This window comes from Capra hircus, chromosome 18, assembly GCF_001704415.2.
Source record: "Capra hircus breed San Clemente chromosome 18, ASM170441v1, whole genome shotgun sequence".
NCBI classification, from domain to species: Eukaryota; Metazoa; Chordata; class Mammalia; order Artiodactyla; family Bovidae; genus Capra; species Capra hircus.
This window is the reverse complement of record NC_030825.1, coordinates 2,741,091-2,767,370: the sequence shown is the minus strand read 5'-3', so window position 1 is coordinate 2,767,370 and position 26,280 is coordinate 2,741,091. Positions and strand designations below refer to the sequence as shown.

At 61.7% G+C, this 26,280-nt stretch overlaps 2 protein-coding genes across 12 annotated transcripts in view; one reads left to right on the top strand and one right to left on the bottom strand.

Annotated features, from left to right (window-relative positions):
• Nucleotides 1-5,934, top strand: part of IL34 (interleukin 34) — a 60,683-nt gene extending 54,749 nt beyond the window's left edge. For 6 of the 7 annotated variants that reach the window (XM_018061673.1, XM_018061670.1, XM_018061669.1 and 3 more), the window contains 4 exons: nucleotides 500-577; nucleotides 859-1,020; nucleotides 4,943-5,075; nucleotides 5,300-5,934. In XM_018061673.1, coding sequence (XP_017917162.1) covers nucleotides 500-577; nucleotides 859-1,020; nucleotides 4,943-5,075; nucleotides 5,300-5,469 — 543 coding nt within the window. In that variant the 3' untranslated portion in view covers nucleotides 5,470-5,934. The remainder of the gene's footprint in view (nucleotides 1-499; nucleotides 578-858; nucleotides 1,021-4,942; nucleotides 5,076-5,299) is intronic. The other variant, XM_018061675.1, reaches the window with a different exon arrangement.
• MTSS1L (MTSS1L, I-BAR domain containing) lies at nucleotides 6,373-26,021 on the bottom strand. Of its 5 annotated transcripts, none has more exons than XM_018061664.1 (15): nucleotides 25,862-26,020; nucleotides 21,378-21,439; nucleotides 21,228-21,301; nucleotides 20,411-20,495; nucleotides 20,246-20,337; nucleotides 20,090-20,164; nucleotides 19,810-19,818; nucleotides 18,754-18,911; nucleotides 18,465-18,572; nucleotides 17,470-17,567; nucleotides 15,849-16,068; nucleotides 10,371-10,445; nucleotides 9,945-10,121; nucleotides 9,614-9,779; nucleotides 6,373-9,521 (listed from the first exon to the last, which is right to left on the bottom strand). In XM_018061664.1, the coding sequence occupies exons 1-15, from the start codon at nucleotides 25,928-25,930 to the stop codon at nucleotides 8,767-8,769; spliced, it is 2,223 nt and encodes a 740-aa protein (XP_017917153.1). In that variant the 5' UTR covers nucleotides 25,931-26,020; the 3' UTR covers nucleotides 6,373-8,766. The 5 variants fall into 5 exon arrangements, with proteins under 5 accessions (XP_017917153.1, XP_017917156.1, XP_017917155.1 ...); XM_018061667.1 differs by having other exon boundaries at nucleotides 15,849-15,972; XM_018061666.1 differs by lacking the exon at nucleotides 10,371-10,445 and having other exon boundaries at nucleotides 25,862-26,021.

The window sequence follows — 26,280 nt, the reverse complement described above, 5'->3', positions numbered from 1 at the left end:
AATATTTGATTCTTTTATTAGGGTGAATCATGTGGCATGTGGCTCTATAGGTCTTTTTTTTTTAACAGCTTTGAAGACATATTGACACATAATTCACATACCACACAATTTATGTATTTACGTGTACATTGCAGTGGTTTTCAGTGCATTCTGAAAGTTATGAAACCATCACTATGACAAGTTTCAGAGCAATCTTTTAAAGTTATTTTCCTCACCCCGCAAAGGAGATGGTTTTCCCAGAGCAGTAAGCCTCTCATCCTACACCTTGGCCTGAGACTAGGCCTGTCAGGACCTACCCTTCCCTGTGTCCCGGAGGAAGGGGCTGTCTTTGTCCCAGCTGGGGGCAAAGCACATATTTTCTGTGGAGGAACACTGCTGTGACCTCTGCCGTCAAGGGCCAGGCCTGGGTCCTTCCCCTGCATCAGATTCCTCTGGGAGGCTGGGGAAATCTGAGCCGTTTCTGACTCTGACCTCATCTTCTGTTCTCATACCTTCCTAGAAACACTACTTCCCCATCAACTACAGGGTCAGTGTGCCTTATGAGGGGGTGCTCCGAACAGCCAACATCACCAGACTGGTGAGAATCCCCTCCTCTGGACTGGGGAGCCCTCTGCCTCCAGGGACACCCTGGGTGCCCTGCCTGGGAAGCACTGGTCTGGGTAGGTCCTGCTGCCAGGAGGCTTTTCTGGCCCCTCAGGCCAACCCACCCTTGGCTCAGGCCCAAGCTTGCCCCCCACCCCCGGGGGCTGCCTGGTATCCCCCCTGTGCAGGTCAGGTCTGGGGGGATGTTGGATCTGGGGGTTGGGGTAAGGGCCCAGAGGCCCCTGTTGGGGGCTTCAGTAGTTTCTGTCTCTGCAGCAGCGGGCCCGGGTGAGCCAGCAGGAGCTGCGGTATCTGTGGGTCCTGGTGAGTCTCAGTGCTACTGAGTGGGTGCAGGAGGTGCTGCTCGAGGGCCACCCATCCCGGAAGTTCCTGGAGGAGGTGCACACACTACTGCTGGATGTCAAGCAGGGCCTGCGGGTGAGCCTGCATGCGTGTGTGTGTGTGTGTGTGTGCCTGCAGGTGAGCACTGTAGGGGTGTGGGCGGGCGGGTTCGTGTGTGTGTGTTTGTGTGTGTGCCTGCGGGTGAGCATTGCGCGGGTGTGGGTGGGCGGGTGCGTGTGTGTGTGCGCGCGCGCGCCTGTGGGTGAGCGCTGCAGGGGTGTGGGCGGGCGGGTGCGTGTGTGTGTGTGTGTTTGTGTGCCTGCGGGTGAGTGCTGCAGGGGTGTGGGCGGGGCGGGGTGGGTGCGTGTGTGTGTGTGCGCACCTTCGGGTGAGCACTGTAGGGGTGTGGGCGGGCGGGTGCATGTGTGTGTTTGTGTGTGTGCCTGCGGTGAGCATTGCGCGGGTGTGGGTGGGCGGGTGCGTGTGTGTGTGTGTGTGTGTTTGTGTGTGCCTGTGGGTGAGCGCTGCAGGGGTGTGGGCAGGGCGGGGCAGGTGCGTGTGTGTGTGCCTGCGGGTGAGCATTGTGTGAGTGTTGCAGGCAGGGTGCGTGTGTGTGTGTGTGTGTGTATGTGTGTGCGCACCTTCGGGTGAGCACTGTAGGGGTGCGGGCGGGCGGGTGCATGTGTGTGTGTGTGTATGTGTGTGTGTGCCTGCGGGTGAGCGCTGCAGGGGTGTGGGCGGGCGGTGTGTGTGTGTGTGTGTGCGCGTGTGCCTGCGGGTGAGCATTGCGCGGGTGTGGGTGGGCGGGTGCGTGTGTGTGTGCGTGCCTGCGGGTGAGCGCTGCAGGGGTGTGGGCGGGGCGGGGCAGGTGCGTGTGTGTGTGCCTGTGGGTGAGCATTGTGTGAGTGTTGCAGGCAGGGTGCGTGTGTGTGTGTGCCTATGTGTGTTCACGGCCAGAAGCTATCAAAGGAGGAAGTAAACGCATGGAAAGTCCTGGCTTGTCCTGGAGGGTGTGGGAGAAGTGGAGGTCAGAGTGAAGGGCTGGGCTTTGGGGGGCAAGTGATGCAACTGAGACCGTCTTAGGCTCTGCAAACCTGGGGGAGTCATTGACCCCACTCACTGTTTCCACATCTAAGGAGCAAGGCAAAGGCGGAAGGCTAAGTGGGTGGAGCACAGGGGGCCTCAGTTCAGTTCAGTCGCTCAGTCGTGTCCGACTCTCTGCGACCCCATGAACTGCAGCACGCCAGGCCTCCCTGTCCATCACCATCCCCTGGAGTTCACTCAGACCCACGTCCATCCAGTCCGTGATGCCATCCAGCCATCTCATCCTCTGTCGTCCCCTTCTCCTCCTGCCCCCAATCCCTCCCAGCATCAGAGTCTTTTCCAATGAGTCAACTCTTCACATGAGGTGGCCAAAATACTGGAGTTTCAGCTTTAGCATCATTCCTTCCAAAGAAATCCCAGGGCTGATCTCCTTCAGAATGGACTGGTTGGATCTCCTTGCAGTCCAAGGGACTCTCAAGAGTCTTCTCCAACACCATAGTTTAAAGGCATCAATTCTTCGGCGCTCAGCCTTCTTCACAGTCCAACTCTCACATCCATACAAGACCACAGGAAAAACCATAGCCTTGACTAGACGGACCTTATTCGGCAAAGTAATGTCTCTGCTTTTGAATATGCCATCTAGGTTGGTCGTAACTTTCCTTCCAAGGAGCAAGCATAGGGTGATGGAACTCTTCTGCGTGGAGCTGTAATTGCATTTGTCGGAGCCCACTAATGTACAGCAGAAAGAGTGAACCCGAATGTAAACAGGCTTTAATTAATAATGATAATAATAGAGGTTCCTGATAGCTGCCTGTTCAGCAGTGTTGATCTGAGGCCTGGGGTATATGTCTTCCAAAAAGCCTGAGGAGTAAGGTGACAAGATCACTGTGTTGTCTGTGCAGGCCGTGTGTGTGCTGTGGGACTCCCTCCCCACACCCCCACTTGCCCTCCTTAGGACCCCGGTAAACACCCGCCAGGCCCCCAGCTGCTGCCCAGCAGGAAGAGCCGACAGGGCGCCGACTGTGAGCTCCTGCCGACCCCAGGGCGCGGGGCTCGCGCCTGCTTTTGCAGCTGCCTGGAACTTTGTGGAGGCGCTGTTTTCTGGCAGAGGCCAGGGGGCTAGGCCGTGCCCTTGGTGGTTCTCTTGTGCCTGTGGGCAGGGTAGGTGGGGGCTGACCTGGGGAATGGACCGTGCTCCATTCTCAGTTTTCCTCGGGAGTGTCTCTGGCTCCTGGAGCTCCAGGGAGCTGCTCTGGGGGCTGGGAAGGAGACGTGGGTAGGCTGAGGCCCTGCCCACCTGCGCCGTTCAGGGTGAGCCAGCTTTTAATCTCTCTTTTCTCAGTGGTGGTGGCCGAGGCCCCCTCACAGGTGACCCGTGTCTCTGGGGCAGTGGGTCCTCCCAGGGTGAGCCCCTTGGCTCTCCTCTCACCCTCACTGCTCTCTCTAAGCCTTTGTATGTTAGCTTTCTGGGACTGCTGTCACAGTTCACTACTGACTGACCACATACATCCGAGCCTGCGGCCCCCTCTTCCAGTCGCCTGGGGCTTCCCAGGCGGCACTTGTGGTGAAGAACCTGACTATCAGTGCAGGAGACATAAGAGACGTGGGTTTGATCCCTGAGTCAGGAAGATCCCCTAGAGGAGGACATTGAAACCCACTCCAGTGTTCTTGCCTGGAGAGTCCCATGGACAGAGATACTGGAGGGCTACAGTCCATGGGGTCGCACAGGGTCGGACGCCACTGAGGCAACTTAGCACACACAGTGGCTTAAAACAACACAAATTATTGTCATGGTTCTGGAGAGCAGAAGTCTGAGATCACGAGGGGAGCAGGGCCACGCTCCCCCAAAGGCTCCCGAGGACGCTTCTTCCCAGCCCTTCCAGCTTCTGGTGCTGGTGCTTCTGGTTCTGGGCTTGTGGCACGTCACTGCAGCCTCTGCCTGTCTTCACACGGCCTTTCCCCCTGTGTCCCATGTCCTTTCTCCTGTTTCCAGTCATCGGATTTAGGGCCCACCCTAAACCCAGACTGATCTCATCTGGAGGCCCCTGACTTCACACCTGCAAAGACCCCATTTCCTCACATTCACAGGTGCCAGGGATAAGGACTTGGTGCAGCTTCCCTTGTGGCTCAGTGGTAAAGAATCTGCCTTTAATGCGGGAGACCCGGCTTCGACCCCTGGGTTGGGAAGATCCCCTGGAGAAGGGTATGGCAACCCATTCCAGGATTCTTGCCTGGAGAATCCCATGGACAGAGGATACTGGCAGGCTACAGTTCAAGGTGTTGCAAAGAACTGGACAAGACTGAGCAACCAACACTTTTCACCTTTTCACAGCTTTTTTGGGGCACGTGGGGCAGAGGAGCACACAACCCCACACTTCACTCTGAGGAAGGGTCTTGCCCAGCTCAGGCCCTGCAGCCCCCTGCTCCATGTCTGCTCCTGCGGCTCCGGGCCCCGCTCCATCCCAAGCACGGTGCCCGTGCGCCCCGCACCGGTCCCCTTAGCGAAAGTGCGGTTCAGAGGAGCCCACCTGCTTGGAGCTGGAGGCCCAGCCCTGTTGGCTGGCCTTGGCCTCACAATACGACCGACCCTCCTGCAGGTCCTGCTTCCTCTTCCTGGAGTGGGTGTGGGTCTCTGCACCTGAAGGGCAGTGTCCCTGGGACGGGGACTCCTCATGCAAGGGCGGCCAGGCCTGCGCTGGAGCAGCGAGGATGCCCCCACCTCCTCCCGGTCTGGCCGCCCCCAGGAGGAAAAAGAGGTCTCTGTGTGTTGTGCTCGAGTGAGGGGCATTGAGGGAGCCCCTCCCAGGAAAAATGGCGCCTGCAGGAAGGAGAGAAGTTACTCTCGGCTGTTCTGGTCTCCTCTTTCCAGGCGGGATGAGTTTGCCCACCCCACCCTCACCCCCGCCAGCTCTCCTGGGATCTCTGCACAGGCTGAGGGTGGCATCTGTGGCTCTAAAGGTTTCCTCTCTTCCAGGGCATGGAGGTCAGCCCTCAGGTGGAAGCAGTGTTGAACCTCCTGAGTGCGCCGGGAAGCCTGAAGCTGGTGCGGCCCAAAGCGCTGCTGGACAACTGCTTCCGGGTCATGGAGCTGCTCTACTGCCCTTGCTGTGAGGAGCTCTGAGGGGCTGGGGCTGGGGCTGGGGTACTGCTGGCTGAGCCAGGTCACCAGGCAGAGCCGGGGCCCTCGGCACGTCCTCTGCTCCCCAGGGCCACGGGCCATTTCTGGAAGTGGAGATGGACTTGGGTGCACGAAGAGCAGTGTGGCTTGGTTGGGGTGAGGGGCTGCTGGCCAGTCCTGCAGCCTCAGTTGTGTGTCTGTGTGTCCTCGCAGGTAAAGAAAGCTCTGTGCTGAACTGGCAGGACTGTGAGGCGCCTCAGCCTCAGGCTCGCAGCCCAGCCTCCGCACAGTGTGAAGCCACCCAGCTGTACCCTCTGCCCCAGCCGCCCTCCACCTCCCTGCCCCGCGTCCTGGGACCCTCGGCTGGCCCCCCAACTCAGTGAAGCTGCTGAGGGCCCGGGGCAAGGCTTCCTGCCCGGAGGAGCCTAGGGTGACCTGGGGGGCAGCTGGAGGAGCCCCTGCAAGAGACGGACCCGGCCTGAGACTTCGGGTGGCAGTGGGGAGCGCCTCCTGGAGAGGAGGCCCTGGCAGTGTTGTCCTTTGAGGGACACAGAGCCTGAGAAGGGTGCAGCTCTCCCTCCTGTGGTCTCGCCTGGAGCGGCGGGTGCTGGGGCACCTGAAGGTCCTGAAGGCAGAGCCTCTGGCTGCTCCTGGCACTGCCCGGGTTGCCCCCTTCCCTGAAGGCAGTGCCAACCTTCTCCTGAGTCAGGCAGTGGGAGCTGTACCAGGTGGGCATACTCAGCAAGGCCGGGGAGGGGGCAGCAAAGCTGGGACAAGGGCATGGTAGCCAAATGCCACGTCTTGCCATAGTTTATTTTTTCTATTAAACACCCGCTTTGTTTTGGTTTGCTTGCATCTTTGAGGATGAACCTGGAGAAGGCTGCTTTCCCCTCCTGCCAAGTGCAGGAGGCAGGAAGGGGGGGGCGGGCTGGCCTGGCGCAGGGGCCTGGGGCTGAGGATTCAGGGTTGGAATGGTCAGGGCCTTCGCCAGGGTCCCGGAACGGGGGATATTTGAGGGACTGAGTTCCTTCCAGCCCCGCCCCAGCCCATGAAGCCTCAGCAAGCCGGACGGAGCAACAGTGTTGGGCTCATCTCCCACAGCGTGTCCTGGACACTGCCCTGTCTCCCTCCATCTGGCAGCGACAAGACCACCCCCAGCAGGGACACGGGTCCTGGCAGAGACCTGGCCACTCCAGCCCCGCCCACACGGGGCCCCCTGCCCCTCGGCCAGGGTCTGGGACGGTGGGGGCGGGGCGCAGGCAGTGCAGGAAGCCAGGAGACAGTGGTGTTGATTACAGTACAACTTTATTAATACTGGGATCTTCACAGTGCATTTGTTACTTGTAGCAGTGACTATTTAAATCAAGGGAAGGGTGGGCTGCGGGGAGGTGGGGGGGCGGGGAGGAAAGGATGATTTACCCAAAAACAGACAGAAAGAAGAGAAACAAAGTGGTTTAGATGGGATGGGGGCTGGGAGTCGGTGGTAGAGGGGAGACAAAGTGAGTGGGACCCAGAAGGGGAGGTCTAGGGAGGGGAAATAAATTAAAGAAAGGGACAAGTTAACAACAGCACCAGAAAAGTTACTTCAGTCAAAAGACGCTTTGAATAGAATATTTCTCTGTACAAAAAGAAAAAAATGAAACAAACGTCAAGAGGTTCCCCAAACCAAAGTTTGTGACATGGGATGGTTGGCTCGGATCCTGAAGGGGTGGGCCTACTTGGCAGTCACTAGAGGGATGAGGCGGTCAAGGGGGTGGAGGAGCTATGTACAGCCCTGGGGGTGGTCTGGAGGGGGGGCCCCCACAGTCTAGGTGAGGGGTGCCTGTGCCATGCCCACCCCCCTCCCCCCAGGTCCCCGAGACCACACCCCTCCTCGGGGGCAAGCTCTTTCTCACGGGACCTGGGGACTCCGCCCCCCCCCACTGCCCCTTACCCTGCTCACATCAGATAATCTGCATCTTAAAACCAGCCCACCTGGGCAAGCCCTGGCGGGGGTTGGGGGGCAGTGTACACTCTGCCCCCAAGCCTCCAAGTGCAGGCCGTCTGCTCCCCCGGCTCTCCTCCAGGTGTGGTGAGCTCAGCTCAGTGAGGCTTTCTCCGACCTAGCAACTTACAGGTACCATCCTTCACCCACCTCTGGGGAGCCCCTCAGAGGAATCCCTGGTTCCCCACACCCTCCTGGCAGCTGTGCCTAGACCCATTTCCAGCACAAGAACTACCAGGAGCCCTGGGTCCATCCAGACCAGGAAGAGCCAGCTCTCCTGACCCCAGGAGCCCCATCCCGTGACCCTGCCAGCATGGCTGCTCTCGGCGGGCCTGTGGGTCACAGGAAGCCCTCCGCTCGCCCTTGGCACACGTGCTTCTACCTGCTTAGAGTTGGCGCAATGTGCTGTGTGGGTGGAGGGGTGCACTCCCCCCACCTCAGTCCTGCCACCCGGGACCACCCTGGGATGGCATCTCCTCTGACAACAGTCTCAGAGCCAACCTCCCGCAGCAGCCCTCCCCCCTCGGCCTGCAGCAATTGGGCAGGAGGCCCAGCCCCCGGCCCCTTCCCAGCGCATTGTGGCTTTGCTCTGGACGCTGCAGAGAACACTGCCCCCGCGCCCCGTGCCGGCCCTCCTCCTCCTCCCAGGGGCCATCAGGACACCGCAGGGCCCTGTCCCTCAGGCACTCTTGGGCACACCCGTGCTGTCTACCCTGTCCCCACACGCAGTCCTTGTCCAGTCGGCTCACTTTATTATGCATTCATAGAAGAGCCCACCCCCCACCCTCTCCAGTTTCAGTCACTGACCCAAAGGTGGCTGAAACTGTCACCAGAGTTAAAGTCCCCACGTGCCCGGATGACGGACGATGGGATCTGAGCAGCTCCTGCGAGGCCAGCAGGCCGACAGCCTGGCCTCCACACCCTTCCCTGTTGCCCCGCCCTCGCCCTAGCCGCACCTGTGGGCAAGCAATCTGTCTCAGGGTCCCCACCCTCCTCCGGGCAGGCACCGTGCATGTCCTCCCTAAAAGACTCAACTTGGGCCCCAGGCCCCCGTCCCCAGTGGGTGGGCTGGCTCCAAACTTCACTGGCCCCCCAAACGGTCAACTGCCCTGTGGAGCCTCTGGTTAACCCAGACATTGTAGCCCTGGCCCCTCCACAGACCCCCCCGCCCGCCCTTCTGACGGAGGAGAGCCTGGGAGAGGCAGAGATGCAGAGGGACGTGGGTGGGGGGGGCCCTGGCCAGGGGCGGGGGGCCACAGTCCCCATGGAGACAGGGAGGCGCTGGGCCAGGCTGCCTGAGCTGTGCACTGTGGGCCCCGCCAGGGGGGTGGGCCCCTCTGCTGGGGCCACGGGGCACGGCTCTGTGGCTCGCCCTTGTGTGGAAAGGGCAGGGCCTGGCAGGAGGGAGAGAAGGGGCAGAGTAGGCAAGAAAAGGTTGAAACAGGCTCCAAATCCAGTTCAAGGCTCACAGGCTCCATCCTGGTGTGGTCTAAGAAGTCACTTCCTGTTTAAACCATGAAATCCAAGTTGGGTTTCTCCTCCCAATAAAGTGGCTTTGACTCATGTGACAAGAAAAAAGAAAAAAAGCTCGCCTGGCTCTGCTCACTCCTGACTGTGCCTCGGCTCTGAGCCGCTGCGGCCCACCGGCCCGGCCCCCTACCTAGCCAGGCCGGGGGCGGGAGGGAGGGAGGCGCCATCACAAGATGCGGGGCGCCGACCTGTCGTTGGTGACGGTCCTGCGGAGCCGCACCCCGCGCCGGATGGCCACCAGCATGTCTTCGGCCGGAGGCTCGCTGGGGGCGGCGGGGGGTGGGGCGGGCGTCTCCTCCGAGGGCGCGGCCGACAGGGCGGAGGGGAAGGGGAACTGGCCCTCGGCCAGCGCGTGGGCGCCCGCCACCAGCTCCCCGAGCTTCTCCACCAGGCTGTGCCGGTTGGCGGCCAGCTGCTGCTGCTGCTCTTCGTCGTCCTGGGCCGCCAGCCCCGCGTAGCCGGCGGCCTCTGGGGACGGGCTACCCCAGGCCGTGTTGGGCAGGCTGAGCCTCTTCGGTGAGGCCTTGGCCAGGTCCGGCGCCAGGGCCGCAGCGGCCTCGTCGGCATAGAAGACGCACTCCTCGCTGCCCGCCCGCGTGGGCCCCAAGTAGCCGGGGGAGTCGGGCACCGTGGGCGTCTTCACCGGCACGATGGGCGGCCGGATGGGGATGGGCCCGGCGCTGGAGAGGGTGCGGCGCACGGTGGGCTTGGTGGACGGGGTGCGGCGGATGGTGGCCACGCCGGGGGGCGCCCCCGAGGCGGTGGGCAGCCCCGCGGTGGAGGCCGGACGCTTGGTCTGGATCAGGCGGCGGTAGTTCTGGGCGATGTTGCTGTTGCGAGGGATGGTGGACGACTTGTCGAATTCGGGGGGCCCCTCGCCGTCTGCGTCCCCGTTCACGGAGTAGCAGTCGTAGTCAGAGCCTGGGGCGGGGGCGGGGGGTGCATGGGACGCGGTGGGCCCAGAGCCTCGGGGCCGAGAAGGCGAGGCCCCAGCCCGAGCCCCCGGGGCCTACCTTGGGAGGGGATGGTGTCCTCGGAGCACGAGGGTGTGGTGGTCTGCGTGCTGTAGCCGCTCGAGTACTGCAGGGAGTCCCGGCTGCTCTTCTGGTGCTCCAGGCTCAGGCCGCGGGTCAGCACCATGGCCAGGTCGCTGGCAGCAGGGGACACCTCCTCCCCGTGCTGGGGGCGGGAAGACCGCATGCTGAAGCCTCACTCCCGCTTCCCGCTCCGCCCAGGCAGTCCCCCGAGGTGTTCCGGGCTGGCCCGGTGACCACTTGCTGGGCCTCAGAGCTGGCCTGGGAGAGAGGGGGGGTCCAGCCGGGCCGTCCCGGCAGCGACCCTCACCTTGGCTGCGATGGTGGCGGGGGACATGCGGGGCCGTGGGGCCTCCTCTCCACTGGGGCCCGGGGCACCCCCACCGGCCGGGCCCGGCTCCGGGTCTCGCAGGAGCTCCACGCGGTCCTTCCTCCGCTGCAGCGCGGTGCCTGTGGGCTGCTCGTGGGGGCCAGCCTTGGCCCAGTCCTGTAGGGTGAGGCAGGCGTCAGGAGGCCCCTGCGCCCTGCTCATGGCCGAGGGCAGAGCACAGAGGACACTGTGACTCCCCATCCCCTCCTGGGCTCCTTATCCCGCAGGAGGGAGGAGGTGAGCGTTTGGGGAGCGGCTGCAGGGGGTGCCCAGAAGGTTTCTTTTGTGCGGAGCGGGTGCGTACGCATACCCCTCTGGTCGAACCTGAACCCTCCCTGAGTGCCCGGGCAGGTGGGGGGCACTGACCGAGGTCGGGGAGCTGCACTCGCTAACAGACTGGCAGGTCTCCGAGGCCTCAGAGGACGCGGAGCTGGAGGACTTCTGCATGCGAAGGCGAGCGGCAGGCGGACGGGGCAGGGCGGCAGGAGCGGAGGGAGAGAACACATCCGGTCACGGCGCCAGCACGTGGGGGGCCCTGACTCAGTCCTCCACGGCCTCCCCGCCCACACCACGCCCTGCGCCGCGAGCGTCTGCGCAGAAAGCAGCACCCAGAGCGCACCCCACCGCCCGGACCTACCCCACCGCAGCCCAAGAACCACACTTCTAAGAATTAACAAGAAGACTGACTGCTGCTGGCCTGCATGTGGCGAGCAGGGAAAGAGTGGTGCTAAGGTCGGCAGTGGGGTGCTGGCTTGAGCTGCGGGGGGGTTTGTCACCATTCTCTCGGAAGGGCAGGCCTGGGGGGGAACAGAGTCCCGGGTTCCATCCTGCGAGTGTTAGGCGGGGCTGTCTGTTAGGTGTCTAAGCCCAGGTGCAGTGCCGGCCACTGCATTTTACAATCTGGAGTTTAGGGAGAAATCAGGTTTGGAGCCACAAATCCAGCGGCGTGAGACAGAACCAGGTGACGCAGGCAGTCAGGCTGAGGGTGGTTAGAGAAGGGGTTCAGGGACCCCAGGCTGCCCTCAGTGCTTGGGAAGGAGAGGACAGGCAGTCAAGAGGAGTGACAGGACCTGCCAGCGGTGTGGGAGGAAGCCCCGAACAGGCGACTGTCCCAGAAACCGGGGAGGAACCCTATGCGTGACGGAGGGCGGGCCAGTGGTGTGGGGGTTGCTGGAGGTTCGGCAGAGGGGGCAGAGGGGTGTCCATGGAGACCCCCAGAACTGAAGACAGGACCGAGGACGCCTGGAGGCTCCTGCTCTGGACAGTGGGAGGGACCAGGTACCCCTGGGAGGCCCCTCCAACTCAAAATAAGAGAAAGGCTGAGGAAAAAGGAAGCAAGGGCAAAGCAGGACCATGAGGATCCCCAGGGCAGAGGCAGCCTCAGCACTGTGGTGGAGAGACTGGGCAAGTGCCAGGGGGAGAGCCCGCCCGACTGCTGCCCGCAATTAAGCCTGGAAGGGCACTGGTCAGGTGCAGCTCTGCATGTCCTGTGCCCACAGGACACATTCTCTAAAGCATCCTGGTTTCAACTCCCAGACTTTTTAAGTTTATGATGAGCCAAGATGACCAAAAGAAAACTAAACTCTGTAAGTAAGGATTCAAAGAAAATAAATAAACACATTGAGAGTTTTACCAATATAATTGCTAAAACAAAAAAAGAAAAAAAATGTTTGGAAAACTCCATGGAAAAATTCAACACCCATTCATGGAAAACACACTAGTGATAGAAAGGAACTCCGTTCATCGGATAGTGTTATCTACAAAAATATCAATCCTTTTCTTTCTGAGGCTGGAGAAAGAGAGAGATGCTCACTATCACCATTTCTATTAAGTACTGGAAGTCCTAGCAGTGCAACAGAGCATGAAAAAGAAGTAAAAAGGAGTAAAAAGCAAAAGGACTGGAAAAAAAAGAAACTGTAAAAGACCTGATTGTGTATGCAGAATATTCATTCTATGATTATCAGAACTAACAAGGGTTTTTAATCAGGTTATTGGATACAAGATCACCATACAAAAAAAAATCAAATTTCTAAATACCAGCTGAAAAACAAGTAAGAGACTCTGAAAAAGCCAGAATAATTTAAAATAGCATCAAGAGATATCAAATACCCAGGGGGAAAAAACCCAGTGGTAGATGTGTAAGATTCTCATATGAAAATTGCAAAGTATTATTGAAAGAAGGTAAAGCCATAGTAAAATGGAGACATGTAATCCCAGTCAGAATCCCAGGGATTGCTTCTTTTAAAGTGGAAACTAACAGGCTAATATTAAAATTTATAAGGAAATGCAAAGGGCCGAAAACAGAAGGTAATACTGAAGAGTAACATACCTAGAGGACTTTCATTATCAGGTGTCAGGATTCTGTATAAAGTTACAGTAATTAAGACCGGGTCTTACTGGTACCAGAACAGACAGATCAACCAGTGGAACAGAATACAAACTCCAGAAACAGCTACACATCCAGACACCTGTTTTATGACGAAGGTGACACACTGCAGTGCAGTAAAGGAAAAAGATGGTCTTTTCAATAAACTGTTAATTAGACATCCATATGGAAAAAAATGACTCCTTCAGTTCAGTCGCTCAGTCGTATCCAACTCTTTGTGACCCCATGGACTGCAGCCCACCAGGCTTCCCTGTCCATCTCTAATACTAACACAGATACACACAGTCAATTCCAGATGACCTGCAGCACTGAGTGAAAAAAGGTGGAACAAAAAGTCTTTGCAGGGAATTCCCTGGTGGTCCAGTGGTTGGGACTCCACACTTCCATGCTGAAGGCCCATGTTTAATCTCTGCTGGTTGGGGAACTACAATCCCACAAGCTGAGCAGCAGAGCCCCCGCCCCCCCCCCCCCCCGCAAAAAAAAAGCTTTTGGAGGAAAACATCTTTGTGACCCTGGAGTACACAAAAATACTGCTAAGAGGACAGAAAAAGCACTAACAATTGGAAAAAATGGATAATTAGACATACATTAAGAACTTTAGAATTTTACTCCTATTAAGGGAGTAAAACAGCAACCCACAGACTCAAAGATTATCCGATGAAAAGACTTGGAGCCACAGTGTAGAAGAAATTCTACAAATCAACAAGAAGAAGACATACAACCTGGTAGAGAAAAAGAAACAAAAGATCTGAACATTTCCTTCATAAAAAGAAGAAATGGCCTTTAAACGTATGAAAAAACATACAACCTCATTAGTCATTAGGGGAATGCAAATTCAAAACACAGGGCACTATTACTATAACAGCTACCAGAACGGCTGACATGGAAAGAATGTCGGACACCGCAGGCTGAGAGGCGGTGGAGCAGCAATAAATCAACGGCTGTGCTCTTCCTGCCCTTCTGGCTACAGACACATCCAAAACGAGCGCCATTCTACAAGACGCACGACCAGCAGCCAAAAGTCGTGCAGGAGGGACCGAGGGCCCATCGCACTGGAGAAGCCTGAGGAGACACCCTGAGAAAACGCAGCGCAGGGTCCCGTGCCGGAGCCTGGACTCCTGGGCTGGGAAAAGGATGCCAGCGAGAGAGCTGGCAACGTGCAAAAAAGGGTCTGTCAGCGAGTCAACAGTGTTGTGCCGTGCTAATCTCCTGGTTTTCAAAACTGTTGGTAGTTACGTGGGACGCTAACATCGGGAGACAGTGCAGAGGCCAGGCGGGAAATCGGCCCTTCTTAGAGATTGTCTACAAGGCTAGAGTTATTTCACGATAATAAAAATAAACCTTAATGGATAGGTTAGACTGCTGTAAAATAGAGAAAAGGTACATTGGAAGACAGACCTGAAGAGATGATCCAGGGAAACAAGGAGATGAGAGGCGTGAGAGGAGAGAGACACGGAGACCAGACAGGAGCGAGCAGAGTGGGAGTGAGAATGAGGAGAGAATGCTCGCAAACTCCTAGAATGGGTGAAAACCCTGAATGCACAGACAGAAACACAAATGCACCAAATGAGAACAAATCCACAACCAGACACGTTGCAGAAAAACTCAAGTGACCAGAGAGAGAAGTCAGGTCACTCACAAAGGCACAGCAGTGACGGACAGGAGACCTCTCAGCTGGCAACAGAAGCCAGAACACGGGGAAAACGCCCTCAGAGTGTGGAGACAGAGCAACGGGCACCCGGCGCTGCATCCCTGGCAAAACTAGCGTTCAAGGAAGAGGAAAAGAAATGGAGCATGTTCACAGAAAAACAAAACCTGAGTTTACTGCTACAGAGCCATTCTAAAAGAACGTTAAAGGATGTATTTTACTGCAGAAAGAAGCAAAATGACCTTAAAGGGAGAAAATGAACAAAAAAAGTATAAACACATATGGGTAAATCTAACAGATACTTACGTATAAGATAATGATGAAATGAAGAAGAAAAATGTCAATTGTAGGGATGATAAAAAAAGGAGAGAATAGCATAAAATAGCTTATAAGGGGAGGGGGTAGGTGACCGAAGCTAAAATATATGTTAAGGTCCTTGAATGATTCAGGAGCCTGGGTTAGGACTTTGCTAAGGATGCATGGTAAAATTTCAAGGTAACCTATATAATAAAGGAAAGAAGTATAACTTAAAATCCAGTAGAAGGAAATAATGGGGGAAGAAAAAACAAACAAAAAGCAAGAGAAGAAACAAAAGAAGCACAGATAAAGCAGAATGAACAGAAATAAAAAAAAAGTCTAAATATGCCAGTAATATTGGTAACTGGGAAAGGACTTTAAAATGTCAGTTAAGAGAGAGAGATTGTCAGCCTGGATAAGAAAAGAAAGTCTAGGCATATGCTGTTTACGAGAGACTCATCTAAAACATAAGGACATAGTAAGTTTAAAAACTAAGAGATAGGAAATGATAACATGAATGCTGAGCTGAAGGAGCCGCAGTAGAATCAAACAAAACAGACTCACTCTACGCTAGAAAATGCACAAGCCACATCAGCTACATCACGTGGGGAGATTCAGCTCTCTGCGAGTTAGCATTTTGCAGCCGTACGGACCTAACAGTCTCAAAAGCGTACGCATACGTGGATAAAGGACACAGGAGAATGGATGACTCTAGCTTTTCCGTCACGGAAAGGTGACGCAGACAGGAGTGAGTGGGGAGTGAGCGGAGGTGGTCAGTGTGGACAGGCGTCCTGAGCAGTGTCGCTGTCAAGGAGAGGCGAGGCGGCCGGGGGAGGCGGAGGAAGGGGGGCCATTTAGGCGGACGGCACCGGAGCACGTGTCTATGTGCCGACAGGAAAGCCTGCTGAGGAGGGCAGTCTGCGCATGCCATGGGCACGTCCTGGGCAAGAGGGCAGACTACAGAACGCTGGGCTCAGAGGGAGGGCTGGGCCACGGTGGGCACCTGGGCGCGTGGCCTGACCTCCCCGTCTTCTGTTCTAGCCCCTCTGGTCCGTTTCACAGAGCCTGAGGGTTTAGGCCTGCCTCTGAGGAGGTTCTTGTGTTCAGGGTGAGAGCGGGGGAAGATGCATGCAGATTCTGGGGCTCCTAGGGATGCCTCCACGGGCCACCCACCCCATCACTGCCAGCCCCGGCCCGGGGGGGGGGTCCCAGGGTCTGGAGCTGGCAGGCTCCTCCAGACCTTCCCTTCCCCTGCCCTGGGGCAGTGGGCTCAAGCTGGTCCTGGACACGGTGGTCTGGGGGCCTGCAGGCCGCTCTCAGCCCCGGCACGGGGGTCACGTAGTCTGGAGCTGGCAGGCTCCTCCAGACCTTCCCCTCCCCTGCCCTGGGGCAGTGGGCTCAGGCTGGTCCTGGACATGGTGGTCCTGAGGGCCTGCAGGCCATGCTCAGCAGTGGCCCCGCCCCACAGTGTGGATGGCCGGGGGCTGGCATGAGCTCAGCAGACGCCCCTCACCTGGCTGGTGATGTCTGAAGGCATGGGCGAAGGGGGCTTGGAGTAGGTGGCTTCCTGGGAGACGAAGCCGGAGTCGTGGGAGGAGACGCTGGAGAGGCGGGCGGCAGGGGCGGGCTGCGCCAGGCTGCGGTAGCGACAGGCGGGGCCGGGTGAGCACGTTTGGGCGCCCCCGGGCCAGGGGGCTCCGCCACCCTTGGCGCTGCTCCCGCTGCTGGGGGCGCTGGAGGGAGGGGGCACGGCGGCCGGACAGGGAGACACAGGGCGCGTGCGGGAGGCGGGGCGACACACGAGGGTGGGCAGAGAGGAGGGGCGGGGGAGGAGAAGGCGGGGTCAGACCAGGCCCGAGGCCACGCAGGCCAGGGCAGCGCGGCCCCAGACTGCGGGGCGGGAGGCAGGCCCCCGCTACCCCCGGGGCCTCCGCCAGGCACCCCGAGGCAAGGCAGCCTGTCTGCCTCCCGCTCCGCCGCTAGGAAGCGGAGACCTCAGGCTGACGAGGAGGAACGGAGTCCACGAGCACCAGCATTTCCCAGTTAGGCTACAACCAGACCTGAGTCTGATCCTGACCGTCTTCTCCAAGTCTGGTATTTGCCATCAGACCCTGACCGAATGTCTAGCATGGGGTGCTGGTCAGTGAGGGTCTTAAACTCGCCGTCACCCTCCCTCTCTTCCCCTCTGTAGCTCATCCTCTCTGCATCCGTGTCCAGCCTGGGCCACGCTCCTGGCAGTGAAGGTCACCATCCTCCTGAGTGTGACCCGGGAGGCCCCAGGCCTCCACCCTTGGCACAGGTGACCCCTGGGATCAACCTCCCTCCTGCGTCGGTCACCCACCCAGGGTCTGAAGAGCCTCCAGCCGCCGTGGACCGTTCTCTCCCTGCAGGAGCAGCAATTACTCTGCCTCGGTCACTGCCCATGACCTGGGTACCCAGCCAAGCTGGTTCTAGAGAAAGAGTGCCTGGCACAGAGGGGTCTCCCCACCAGTAACCTGCTCTGTGCTCAAAGCCCCCCCACAGGGAGCCTTGAATCCAGACCCCTCCCACGAAGCGCCCCCAACCCCGAGCCTGCCTGCTGGTCAGGCAGGACTCCGGCCCCGCCCTGGCCCTGCATGGCCCCAAGGGCCAGCTTGGGCTGAGGGTTGGCCCTGTGGCAGCTGCCCAGGCGCAGCTCTCAGGAACCAGCCAGGCTGCAGTGCCCACAGGTAAGCTTGGAGCCTCTGCATACACTCCTGAAAGCCTCCATGGCCTTGCCCACCTTAGATTCTTACTGCTGCCCAGACTGTACTGGGCCTGGCTGAGCTGAGAGATTAATACTTGGATTCTGTACCTCAGCTTCCCCCTCCATGAGATGGAAACACCACCATAGCTGATAGAGTGGTGTTAGGATTCAATGAGGAAAGTGCAGAGAGCACTTAACAGGCAGCTGGTGCGCCCTCTGCTGCTGCCGCCAGCCCGCACCGTCCGTGTGCCTGCACTAGTGGCGGCCTTGCAATGCGAGTGCATTTTCCCTAGATTCCTTGATGGTGCAGCAGTTGCATGAATTCTGGGGCCACAAAGCAATTCCTGACACACTTCTGGGGGGCCTCCCCCATTCCTTTTCCCTGCCCCCTGCCCAGTCCCCCGCTGACCTGCACATGCTGGACTTCCGGGAGCTGGAGCTGCTAGGTGATGAGGGTGGGGTCTGGTACGACCAGCTGTAGTCTGAGCCCTTCAGGTCTGTGATCACCTGGACAGGGACGTGGATGGGGTCATGGGGGCAGCCCAGCCCCGCAGAAAGCCTCATCACTTTCCTGAGTCTCCCTCCAGAGGGCTGGCAGGGTCTTCCCAATTGAGAACCAGGCCCCAGAGGAGATCTCGGGGATTTGGAAGCCCTCCGTGTCCCAGCCTTTTCCTAACACCAGCTCCTCACTCAGGGACAAGAGGCAGGGCTGCCAGAAGGCGGGGGGACGCTGGGGAGGTTGTGCCCTCTCTGCTTCTCAGGGATGCTGGCCCAGCCAGGACACGGGGGAACCTGGTGCTCCTGAGGACTCCCTGGGGCTGGCGGAGGAGTCAGCCCAGAGTGGCCGTGCAAGACCATGGGGTCCAATCCTGGCTCTGCTCTGCCCTCAGGCAAGCTGCTGCTTCTCTCTGAGCCTCAGTTTTCTCTTGGGAAATGCAGCCGATCCTTCCTGTCTTAGAGGGCACGGAGGTGACTGAATTAGGTGACCCGTGGGAAGGGCTCGGCGTAGGGCTGGGCGCACAGTAAGGCCGAGTGAGAGGAGTGCCACGGTGCTGTCAGCGAGGACTGCCCCTGGTGTGGTTGGAGCGTAGTGCTGAGAGGTGGGCAGGGTGGCCATGGGGGCAGCTGCACGTGTGTGCATGGGGCTGGTGGGTGTGGGTGTGGAGGCCAGAGGCACCATCAGGACTGGCTTGCTTGGAGCCTGGCCCTGCGGATCCGGGACGTCCAGCCGTCTGCTCTGTGTGACGCTCCGCGGGGTCCCGGGCACACACCCTGCTCGTGTGGGCAGGTGCCCCTAGAACCCACGGGGGTGACCTTCCGTGCCCAGCTGATCCCCCCAATGCTTTCCCATCGCCTCCTCCGTTGTCCCCAACCAAGGCGGGCCGTCCCCGGGGCTGGCCGCACCTGCTCGCTGGCGGGGGGCAGCTTGTGCGGCTCCGCGGTCAGCACCACCAGGTCGTCGATGATGCCCTGCAGGTGGGTGATCTCCCCCAGCATGGTCAGCTCGCCGTTCTGACGGGGCAGTGAGTCAGCCTCCCGGGCCTCCCTGCCCAGCCACCCCTCCCTTGCCCTTCCCCCCCGGCCCACGTGGCTCAGGCCACGGTCCTCGGGACCTCTCGGGATTTGTGAGGGCCCCTCAACTGGCCCAGTCGTGGAGATGCTAAGAAGGCCTCCGTGTCCCCACGGGACCCACCACCACGGGCTGCAGGAACGTGATGAAGGTGCAGAAGCGGCCACGCTCCTCAATCAGGGCCCGGCGCACCGCCTGCTTCTCCGTCTCCTCCAGCAGCAGGTACATGTCGTTCACGTCCTGCAGGGCGCTGTCCAGCTGAGGCTGCAGGTCTCCTTTCCCTGGGGGGGTGGGGAGGAGAGGCCGCGCTGGGGACGCGGGCCTGGCCTGCTGCACCCAAGGCTCGGGCCCCGAAGTGGGATCCCTGGCCGTGAGGCTGGGCACTTCCGGGGGGCTCTGGGGACCGGGGAGGGCAGCCGGGACGCCAGGGCTTGTGGAAAGGCTGGTCCCCAGCGCAGGCAGAGAGGACAGACAGACAGGCACACAGGAAAAGACACCAAAGCTGCAAAGCCACCCAGGTCCTGGGGCGAGCAGAACCCTGGGCAGCCCTGGGGCCACCCGGAGCAGCTGTGCTCAGGGGAGTTAGGTGGACGCCTCTGGGAGAGCAGAAGCTTCTGCCCCCGGGGACACCCTCACTGCCTGTGGGTTGAGGCGCCTCCCCTCCCGGGCCCAGGGAGGGAGCGTGGAAGCTGAACAGAGTAGAGCATGGGGTGGGACTGCAGGCCAGGCCACGAGGGAGGCGGGGTCCAGGAGCACCAGGGCCGGGCCCAGGGCGCGGGAAAGGGGGTGTCTCATGGGGGTCCCCACTCGGCTCAGGAATGATGCACAAGAACAGCAGGAGCGACACAAAGATGCAGTGAAAGAACCACGGAAAGCGAGAAGAGGATGGAGAGAAGACAGCTGGACGGCGTGGGGGGTGCGGGGCAGGAGGGAAGGGCCTGGGGGCGGTGGGGCCTGGCCCCCCACCCCGCCCACCCGAGCCCTCCTGGCCTGGCAAACCGACCCAGCACGGCCCGGCCCGAGGACTGTGCCCCAGCCCCTCCCTTGCGGACCGACCACCTTCCTCGCTCCTCCTCCGCCTGAAGAGGCTCCTCCAATGGCCCTGAGCTGGGGGAGACAGACAAATGCGACAGGGACGACAGGGAGGGAGAGCAGCTCGGGGCCGGGCATCTGACTTACCAAGCAGCTCTACAGGAGGGGTGGGGAGAGGAGAGGAGAGGAGAGACAGAGAGAGACCGTGTGAAGGGCGGCCAGACGGACAGAGCCGCTCCTGGGGGCGGGGCCTCCTGCAGCCTCCCGAGGAGGGGCTCCAGTCAGGCGGCAGGCTCCCCCTCTGCCCACCCCGGAGGCTAGGGGCCCTGCGTCCAGCACGGGGTGCCTCAGGTTGGACACTGCCCTGGGCGACCCCACGGCCGTGGGGGACACAGCGCGGGGCTGTGCAGGGGCCCGCGGGGCTCACCTTTGCGTGCTTTCTTCTGCAGCTTCAGCGTGTCCGAAGACTTCTTCTTGATCTCGTGCCGCGCTCGTTTGTACTCTGTGCAGAGGGCGAGAGAACGGCGCTATGACCGGGTTTCCGCCAGTGGGGAGCTGGAGGGCGCGGCCGGGCCGGACCCACCTTTTGCGTGATCTTTGTCCAGCTGGTTGGCCGACTTCTTCCAGTCCTCAATGCGCTCCTGCAGCGGGTTGATGAGGCTCTCCAGCAGCGCGCTGCGGGCAACCGAGGGCGGTCAGGGCCGCCCCGGGTCTCCCCCCGACCCCCGCGCCGGGCGCACGCACTCACTTGGTGAACTGCCGCAGCTTGGTCTCGATGCTGCGGTGCCGCATGCACATGCGCGTGAGCGCCGAGCCGATGTCCCGCGTGGCCCCTGGGGGCAAGCGCCGCGTGGGCGGGGCCGCCGGGCTGCTGCAGGCCCGGCCCGGGCCACGCGGGGGCGCGTCCGGCCCAAGAGCCACGCTCGCAGCCCGCGACCCCGAAGTCCCCATCCCGACCCCGAAGTCCCCATCCCGCGGGCCCGCTGCCCGCGCCGCCCCCGGCACCCCCATCCCGCTGATCCCCTCCCGCGACCCGCCAGCTCGCCGCCCCGGCAGGAGAGCTGACCTTTCTCTCCCGGGGTCAGGCCAGGAGCTGTTCTGGTAACTCCAGACGGGAGAAGCCCACACCAAAGACGGTTCAAGGAGCCAACAAAACGCCTCCCTCCCTCCCAGGACCCCCTCCAGATGCGCCCAGATGCAGGCGTGAGGGTGCCCGTCGCCTTGGTCTCACCAGCCAAGGAGGCAGGAGCCCCAGGTCCCACTGCTCGGACTGGAAGGCCTGCCCCGTGCCCCTGGAAGGGCAGATGGGGAGAGAAGCCACAGACTCACCTACCGAGTGTGAACACCGTGGCTGAGGGGTCAACCACCTGGCAGCAAGACAGACCCCCCCCACCCCCCAGAACATCCCTGTCATCTGTCACCCGCTCCTGCTCAGTGATGAGAGGCTCCCTCTCTCCAGAGAGCCCGCTCCCCAAGGTCCTGACTCTGGGCCCAGGTCCTCTTGGGCTCACACCCACTCAGTTGCTCGGAGTGCAAGTCCAAGCTGGGCCGTGTGCCCTCCCCACCTCGGGTGTTGGTGGCCATGTCGGCCACTTTCTGGAAGGCGTCCAGGAAGGCCACAGCAGCCAGCACGGTGGTCCTGGGGAGATGGGCGGGGGGCGGTCAGTGGGGGGTGGCCTCGCGCCCCATCCCCTCCCCAGCTGGGGCACCCTCACCTCAGCTGGGAATGCAGCTTCGTGGCCTTGGAGTTGAAGTCCTCCCAGATGGGGTAGGAGCTCTGTGGAGGGGACGGGAGAGGCAGTGAGCCACCACGAGGGCCCCCTCATGCCTGGTCTAGACCCCGGGCTGTGTCTGAGAGAGCAGCCTCGCCCCTGTGGAGTGGGGGCTTCCGGGGCTCCTCTCGGGGCAGACACGGGCATGAAGAAGGCCTGGCCCCAGAAACAGGCACCTCTGCCTGGCCCGCGCTCCCTAACGGTCAGGAACCCCGGCCACTGTGAGCAGTGGTAGGTAGCCCACATCCTCGAGGGGGATGGAGACGGGGAGCGGCAGGCCGCGTCTCCTTGCGGGTGGGAAGGCCTCGGGTGGGCGGGCCGGCCACACCAGGGGCACTGTGGCCCCCGGACACAGCCCCGGCTGGTCCACGCGGCCGGGGGCAGAGGCACAGCGAGCTGTGGTGCAGCTCGAGACATGGTGGGTCTAGACGAGGGCCCCGTAACCTGGAAGCTGCCGCCAGCCGATGTGCCCACCGCAGGCCAGCGGCCGGGGCTCCTAGGCCCAGGGGGACCGCGGCTCCTAGGCCCAGGGGGACCGCGGCTGCTGTGGGGCCTGGCCAGCCTGCCCGGGACAGTCAGGCCCAGGCTGAATGGGGCCTTGTGCAGCCAACAGAGCCACCTTTCTCCACCCCCGGCTCCCCGCCCCTCCTGGGGACACAGTGTGGCCTTTATCCCAGCCTGGCCCAAAGCTCTGAGCTGGGAGGGGGTTTCCCAGTAGAGAGGCCGGGCTCCTGGCGATCAAGTTGTCCAGTGTGATCAGCGGGCTTTTCTGGCTAATGGGCCTCCCATGGCTGTTGGGTCCCGGCCCAATGGCCCTGTGGAAGGAAGCCTTGATCCTTGAAGAAGAGGCCCAGGTCGGCGAAGCCCCAAGGTTCTTCTGACCTTCCCTTCCATGTGGGATGGGGTGCTGGGAGCCAGGGCTTTTCCAGTGGGAAGGGGGAAGGCGGAGACCCCAGTTCCCAAGGCCTCAGAGGGAGGCTCTGCCAGGCTGGAACCCCAGGGAGGCCAGCCTGCTGGAGCGGGAAGCACAGGGCAGCTTCTGGGATCCTCAGAAACACCCTCCCCTCCCGGCCCAGCCCAGCCAGTGCCCAGGGAAAGCAAATATTTGAGAAGTTCACAGGCTGGAGCGGGAAGGCAGAGGCGGTGGGTGGGCTGTCTGTGTGGCACAGCCTGGGGTGAAGGAGCCTGGGTCTCCTCTGGCACTCCTGAGGACTTGGCACCTCCCTGCTCTGCACCCCAGCCCTAGGCTGTGCTAAGACCTTGGGGAGACAACACCATGGGGGCAGGGGTGCAGAGGCAGCGGTCCTGGCCCCTGGAAGGCGTCTCAGCCCCTCAGCAGCCTCTGTCTGAGAGCCAGGGGCTGCAAGAAGTGGGGGAGACAGGTCTGTACCCCGCTGTGGGTGAGACAGGTCTGTGTACTGAAGTCATACCCTCACAGGCTCCACCCCCAGGCTCACTCTATCCCTGGCCCTCCCAGTCTCGGTCCTCCTGGGGCAGAGGGGAGTGACAGGGTAGGGTTCGGGGGCCAGGCCCAGCCCCTCCTCAACAGGGCCTACTGGTAAGTCACGATGACTCCAGAGGCAAGCTTGAGGGGCCAGCACCCAGGAGCATGTCCTGTCTCCACCCGGGCCTGCGCCCTCACGCAGGCTGCACCCAGCTGTCAGGCAGGCTTGAAGCCTCTGGGCTTGTGGTCTTGATAGTGACGGGGACTGTGACTGGGGGTCAAGAGTGTGGTGGGCCAGGCGCCCGGCCGAGCCCTCTCACTGTGGGGTCACACTGAATCCTTACAGCAACCCTGTGAGGCAAATACTGCTGTCACCACCCCCATTCTACAGATGAGGAAACTGAGGCTCAGAGAGATTAACCAGCTTGTCCATGGCTACCGAGTGTGGGGTTCAGGCTCCGATTCCAGGTTTGACTGGTCACTGCAGGGCAGGGACACTTCCTCTACTTCGGGGTCTGGAAGGTGAGTAACTGGGTACCCAGGGTGGGGAGGGGCGGGGACTGCAGAACCAGGAGAGCAGCGGGTGGCTCGGGGGGGCAGTCACACGCTCGTCACGGGGGGGGGGGGCAGTCACACGCTCGTCACGGGGGGTGCTCAGGTGGGTGGGCCCCGGGCTGTACAGGTGAGTGGCCCAGGCTGCAGCCCGGGAGAGGGGCTCTGCGGGAGGCTCCTCTCTGAGCCTGTTTGCTCCCCTGTGAGATGAGGGCGGGAGCAGGTCGGTGTGGAGACTGCCTAGGAAGCACTAGGTCAGGACCCGGCACACAGAGAGCGCTTGGCTAACGCTGCGGACAGAGCGGACAGGCGGTCTCTGCCTCTGCCACCCGGCTGGGACCTGTGTGACACTCTCGGGGGCAGACAGATTGTGACCCCATTTCCTGAAGGTGCAGGCTGAGCCTTGGAGCCACTCCCAGCCCTGTCATTCCCGGACAAGCTCCTGCCCCTCTCTGAGCTTTGGGGGGCATCTGGGCTGCTTAAATGAGGTGGGGCAGGCAGGGAACGCTCCCCGGGCCCCCCCGCCCTGAGTCGGTGCCCCTCCAGGCCCCAGGGGCAGCCCCCCTCCCCTCCTCGGCCACCCTCATGCCAGGCTCTGGACCTGCAGCCCTGGGTGGGCTGTCATGGGGCCTCGCAGGCAAGTTCCATCTCCTCACCCAGGCCACCTTCCTCTGTGGAAACCCCGCTGCTTCTGTGGCTCAAGCCACTGAGCGAAACAGCCGGAAGCTGTCCCCCAATTCCAGATGACTGGCCTCCAGGCGGTCCGTGTCCCTGCCCTGTCCCTGGCCCAGACACAAACCTGTGTCACAGGCTGGGGACTAGCGGGGCTCGGCATTACGCCAGGTGAAACCTCTCCCAGTTTGCCTCCCCACGTCAGAAAATCCTGAGCCGCTTGCTACAACCTGGGCCCATCTCCTTCGTCTCATCCCCAAGTTCCTTGCAAATTGCCCGGAGAGGGGGAAGACGGTCCTGCCCGCTCCTCTGAGCGAAAGCGGAAAGCGGCTGCTCTCCACAGTGTGTGTGGTGAGGATGCCAGGACAAGGTGCAGGAAGGAGTCTGCTCCGCCAGCCCCGGGAGTGGTTGGGGGAGGGTGGTCTAGAATGGGAACCTGGTGCCAAGGCTGCGATGCTCACGGGGCAGGAGGGGCTTCTGAAGGCAGCGGGAAGCCAGCACTCGGGGGCCAGCAGAAGGGCTTGGAGGTGGAGCTGGGGGGACGGGGTCTCAGGGGAACACCCTGTGTGGGGTGCAGAGGGGCACCTATGCACGCTGCCAACCCTGCAGTTCTGGGGGAGGGTGGCCCTGGGCCTCCTGGGGGTGGGGGTCACAAGGATCTGGCAGCCCCCTGAAGGCCTGCCTGGGCACTGTGGTGTGTCCCCCTGGGGCCTGCGAAGTCACTGTAGGATGCCAGGCTGTGTACTAGGGAGGGTCAGACAGGCAGGGGGCTCTGGGGAGTTCCCCGTTCCCCCCAGCCTAGCCACCCCGCCCCAGAGCAGAAGGGGAGAGGCGCGGCCTGCAGGCCCCCCCTCTACCCAGTTAGGCCTGTCACTGCGGCCGGCCCTCCTCTCTACCCCGCCAAGCCCCAGCCTCTTTGGGGGCGAGGACCCCCTCGCTCCCCGGATCAGGTGAGGTCATGGGCTGGTCCAACAGTTTCCTCAGTGACCTTGAGCCGTTCCCAGCCTCGGTTTCCCCACCTGGTGAGCCAGCGTGGGCCAGGAGTTGGTGGCCTGCTGAAGCCTGACCTTGGGCCATCCCAGAGAGGGGCTGGAGCTGAGAGCCTGGAGCAGCCGGCAGTCCTCCCCTGGGGCTGCTCCCTCAGGCCCACCCTCGCCCTCCTCCCCCCAAGGCAGGTCAGAGGCCTTGAGGCCCGGGCCACTCCTCGCACAGACAGTGGGGTCCTGGAGCTGGTTTGGGGCGCGGGCGGCGGGCGCAGAGGCAAGGCTGGCAGGGAAGGAGTTAACGGTTCCCTGTTTATTATTTTTCGCTGCTTTGGCAGTGACAGCATTGTCTGGGTTCCGGGGCCGTCGGGGTCGGGGAAGGGGGCCACGGGGGTGGTAGAGGAGAGGCCGGAGAGACCCTGGACCCTATAAAGGGCCGTGAGTCGCCCCCGGAGCCAAACCCCCATTCATGGTTTGGGGGTCTGGGGCGCGGGAAGCCCGCGTGTGCGCAGGCTCAGGTCGGGACCCCAAGGGGGCGCTGCGACCCGGGCGACCAGGGGCATGGACCCTGGGTACCGCACGGACACCCAGACACACGCGTGCCCACACCCCCCCACGACGGGCACCCGGAGACCAGGGCGCACGGCAGACAGAGGCCAGACGCACTCAGACAAGGGCACACAGACGCGGGGCCTCCCCGACACGGCGGGACGCGGCTGCCGCCGCCACGCGTCGCCAAAGGGGACACGCACCCGCGTCGCATCCGCGCCCGTTACCTTCATGTCGTTGACGATGGCCTGGAAGAGCCCGCCCAGGGCGCCGCACTCCTTCTCCGCCGTCTCCATGCTCGGGCCGGGCGGCGGCGCAGGCAGGGCGCTGGGACCCGCGCCGCGGCGGCTGTGGCTCCGAGGCCGGGCCGGGCCTGCCGCCTCCGGGCCGCGCTCAGCGGCCGGCCGCGCCGCGCTCGGGGGTCGCGGGCCGCCGCGGGGCGGCGCGGGCCATGTCGCGGCGGGGCTGGCAGGCGGCGCGGGGGGCGCGGCGCGGGCGGCGGGCGGCGCAGCCTCGGCGCGGGGACTGGCGCGGCGGCCGTAACCCGAGCGCGGAGGCCGGGGCGTCACGTGGGCGCGGGGGGCGGGCCGCGGGGAGGGGTCTGCGGGGAGGCCGGGCGGGCGCCGGCCCATTCACCGCCCGGAGC